The sequence below is a fragment of the Nicotiana sylvestris genome, chromosome 10 (assembly GCF_000393655.2).
Source record: "Nicotiana sylvestris chromosome 10, ASM39365v2, whole genome shotgun sequence".
NCBI classification, from domain to species: Eukaryota; Viridiplantae; Streptophyta; class Magnoliopsida; order Solanales; family Solanaceae; genus Nicotiana; species Nicotiana sylvestris.
The window spans coordinates 87,679,121-87,683,446 of record NC_091066.1 but is presented as its reverse complement, the minus strand read 5'-3'; the positions used below and the strand labels follow the sequence as shown (position 1 = coordinate 87,683,446).

The 4,326-nt window shown below is 37.7% G+C and overlaps 1 protein-coding gene across 1 annotated transcript; it reads left to right on the top strand.

The window, feature by feature from the left end:
- The first annotated feature begins 2,674 nt into the window (after positions 1–2,674).
- Positions 2,675–3,413, top strand: LOC138879649 (uncharacterized). The gene is made up of 3 exons (XM_070159267.1): positions 2,675–2,704; positions 2,778–3,137; positions 3,189–3,413. The coding sequence occupies exons 1-3, from the start codon at positions 2,675–2,677 to the stop codon at positions 3,411–3,413; spliced, it is 615 nt and encodes a 204-aa protein (XP_070015368.1).
- The last annotated feature ends 913 nt before the right edge of the window (positions 3,414–4,326 follow it).

Genomic DNA, 4,326 nt, shown 5'->3' with positions numbered 1-4,326 from the left:
AAGAATATTATTGCAATGAGAACGGAAAATTAGAGTATGGAATATCAAAGCAATCACTACAAAGCAAAAGTAAATAATTCTATTCCAGTAATAATCAGAACGTGTCCATATAAATGACATTTCTCTTCTTTATATAGCTATCTCTAAGTACAACGTCTTTTCCACTTTATGATCGAGTCGTTATGAGCATTAATGACATTAATGAAACGTTATAATTGGTAATCGTAATTGTTTCGTGAAGATTCTGTAACGCTTGTTATAATTTATTCCCATTAATTGAAGATCAATGAACCTACCCTTCTTTATCATTTTGGTTCATTCCATTAGTGCTTCATCAAATCGCTAAAGAGACTCGAGCAACCGTTCTTTTTCATTTCTTGAACGTTTTGCTCGTGCCTATTAAGACTCATGTCTTCTTTAATACTCTTCTCTAGTTGTTGCTTTTCCAGCGATCCACATGTCTTGCCATGTCAGCCACATAATTAATTGTACGTGTAATATTTATTTTTCCCAATACAGATAGTCCCCCACTTGCCAATTATTCAGCAATTGAATATTTGGGAAGTGGATCTCATTTATGGCGTGAATTTTTGCTGCCGTTTCCCACGTACCAAATTATCTTCTTCTGAACTGGCGCATCGTATGTCACTTCCATTTAATGTCTGTGACACATGGCAGTCATCGATTGACTCTGCAACTCTTTAGTGGATTCTAGGGCTTTTTTATGGCTGCATCAGTCACGAAGTGATAGTTTTCATAGTGACGTCTCCATCATTACCTTTTTTGTATGACGGTTGCTTCTGCATATAAATACATCCTTTGCCTTTACTTTCACGAAAAAAAATTCTTCGGTGTCCTTTATTCACATCTTGTTCTTGTTCATCAATACGTTCCACTTCTTTATACAACTATGTCTTCTTCAAATCCTGATCCTCGAAAAGTCCTCATTGTAGACGAACTTTACCCTTCTTCTGCTCCTACTAGAAGTAGGAGAGGTGGTAGGTTGCGTCGTTTAGGGCTAGTTTCTGTACGGGGTTCTTCTTCTCAACCTAGTTTTACTCCTCCATCGTCTTCTATAATTAGGGCTTCTTTTTCGCATAGATCTTCTGCTAGAAATAGAGATTCTAGTGAACCAATTTGTGAACCTTCGATTGATAAGATCATCCCTGCTGAACTTTCCTTCTATTCTCATAGAGAATCAAGTAGGAATCAAGTCACTTCTATGACTTCTCATGATCGTGCTGATGTTTACCCCTCCCAAATTACTGAGGGTTTGATTTCTGTTGTACATAGAGACTGTCATTGGAAATTTGATTTCCCAATTTTGGTCCCCAATGAAAACCAAAGGATCACTTCCTTTAAAGTTGGTTTTTCTTTTGTGTATACATATCCCTTTACATTAGGTTTTAGGCCTCCTATTGACCCAGTCATCATTGAATTTTGCCGTTTTTTAATGTGTGTTAGGACAGATTGACCCTATTGTATGGAGGGCTGTGGCATGCCTTAGGTATTTGGCAAATCTGGCTCAGTTACCCTTCAGCTTTTACCATCTAATCCATCTCTACTCTCCTAAGTTATTCCGTCATGGGATTTTTACTCTCGTGGTGAGAAGTAAGAGAGTTTTGGTTAGCCCTGAGGATGATAAAGATCGTGGCTGGTATGCCCGATTCGTTGCCACCTCACAAGTGGGTTAGCAGGTGAAGAGAACATGCCTTCCCTAAGAAGTGGAACTTTGCACGTAAGTTTTTCTTTCAATCTTTATTTCTTCTGTTTTTGGTGAAGATCTTGTAATTCTCGTAACCGTTTTACTTTTCTCTTTTAGAAACCATGGGAACTATTGAAGAGATTCCTGGTTTCCGTGGTTGGGTAGAAAAATTGTTAACAATTGCTCCTATGGAAGTAAGGTCTTGGAAGTACCTTTCAAATAGATTTGGATGGAAAGTTAAGACTCACGGTAACTTTCTCTTTCACTTTTTCTTTATTTTCATTCTTATCTTAGAACTTGTTAACCCTTTTTTTATTAGGGTTTCCCATTCGGGGTGTGATTGTTGAATAATTACTGCCTCAAGGCTCTCTCTGGCAAAAGCTCAGGAAATAACTTTGAGTTCCTCATCAAAAAGAAAAGTTGATAGGCCACAGGATTCCAAAGATGAAGAGGAAAGGGATGAAGGATCATTAGTTCGTAAGCGACGAGCCAGAAGACGGGTCATTTCTAATGATGATGCTACTCCTCATCCTCGTCTTGTTTCTGTGTTTTATCCTAAAAGTGCTACTTTAGTGAGTTCTGATGAAGAGATGCCTGCAGCACCCCGTGACTCTACTGAACACCTCTTTTCTCGTGGATTTGATGATGAAAACTTTGGCTTAGTTTCTGAGGAGGCGCCTCTTGCCTCTTTTCCTGTGTCTGCTCCAATGGAACCTCAGTTGCCTGTTCCTCCTGTTGCCACTACTTCTCAGCCCGTGGCTATTTTGACTTCTTCGACCGTTCCTACTACTACAACTTCTCGTGCTAAAATTGGTTCTTCTAGTGGAAGTAGGCAATGAAACAAGTTACCAATGAGATTCCCACATATGGTAACCTTTTGAAGAAATCAGGCAGGCTGATATGTGGTTGAAACCACTGATAGGTCCAGTTGAGAAGTCTAAACTGGAAAGTCATAGCTCTCTAACTTAGATGAATGATATTGTGCATACATCCTTAAAGGTATAAACCTTGCCTTTTTATCTTATGTGATTTTTCTTTTATTAGTATCATATTTCTTTTTCTCACTATGTAGATCAATCTCATCAGTACGGACATGATGAAAGGGATCGTCCATACGGAGCAGCTAATGCATGACTATCATACTGAGGCAGATAATTGGAAAGAGCAGTTCGAGAGTCTTCAACTTGAAATGGAGATTTTAGAGGAAAACAAGTGTACCTTGGAGCAGCAAGTAAAGGTTTTTGCAGTAGAACTAGCGATTGAGAGAGCCTCTTCTAATCAGGACGGCAAAGACAAGAACCTTCTTATGTCTTCTGAACAGCTTTCTAAAGCCAATGAAGATATCAGAGGTCTAAAGGACCTATTGAATCAGAAAGAAGTTTATTCTGGTGAACTTGTTCAAATGCTCACCAATGCTCAAGAAGATCTCCGAGTATCTTCTGACAGAGTTTGATTTTTAGAGAACTCACTTGCTCCCTTACAGGATTCTTATGATGATGCCTTAACCGAGAAGGAAGAACTTAAGAATGAGATTAAGCACTGGGAAAGAGATTACGAAGCTCTTGAGCATAAGGCTGCCGTTGAAGTAAGTTGGGCTTTCCTGAACACACGCCATGATACTTTAATGGAAGCAAGTCGGGAATTCTTTGACTTAACTGCTGAGATTGGAAAGATCAAGGAGACCATTGAGAAAACCCAACAAAGTTAAAGCTTTTCTTCACCTGTGACTGACATTCCCGAGGGTGATGAAATTACTCCTGGTGAGGCTGCTATTCAATATCCTTCCGCTCAAGTTACTCTTCCTATTTCTGATGATGCCGTTCTTCACCCTACTAGTTCAGATTCTTCCCCTTAGTGAAAGTTTAAGAAAATTTGAAGTGATGTTTTTTTTATTGGTGGAACATTTGGAGGTTTACCCCTGGTCCCATTTGGGGTGATGTTTTGGAAGATCTTGCCCCTAGTCTGTTTCGGGATTTTTTGTAAAGACAATTAGGTTGAAACTAAGTTCATACTTAGTTTTAACCAAGTTATTATGATATTATAAAGTTTTTTGTCCAACCTTTATGATATCTTTATTTCGAGTTTCTGTTTTACTCTCTTAATGGTTTGCCCTTGCCTTTTTCTTTATAAGTTTGGGGGTTTATTTTCCACTTAACTTTAATGTTTGGGTTTTTTGTTTTACCCTTTGCTATTTTAGCTTTTGAATTTAAAAATGTTTTGTTAATTTCGTGACTTTTTGAACAAGCACGAGTTATAAAATAGGGCCCTTTTATATACGATACTTAATGAAAAAGACGTCTCAACTTCATAATGGTGTAAACATACGAAAGAAGAAATAGGAACACACATGTTTCTTTGAACAACTTTGAGGAATGTTTTGTCTCATTTGAACTTTCAATAATATTTTACATGTATTTAAGTATCATCTACGACTTTTTCGTAATTGTTGTCTTTACAACAGATTTATAAACAATTCGAGGGTAGCTTGGAAATCCATGACTAAATATTGCCTTTAACCTATACATTCATAAATTTTTTGGAATTTGCATCCACGAGTGTATTCTTCATAGGGTTTTTAATCAGGTTTGAATTTTTGGCTCGTGACTTTACTCTGAACTTCC

Coding starts and splice junctions, on each gene's coding strand:
- LOC138879649 (XM_070159267.1), top strand. CDS start 2,675: ATGAATGATATTGTGCATACATCCTTAAAG. Junction 2,705..2,777: donor TTGTGCATACATCCTTAAAG/GTATAAACCTTG, acceptor CTCACTATGTAG/ATCAATCTCATCAGTACGGA. Junction 3,138..3,188: donor ATGCTCAAGAAGATCTCCGA/GTATCTTCTGAC, acceptor GCTCCCTTACAG/GATTCTTATGATGATGCCTT.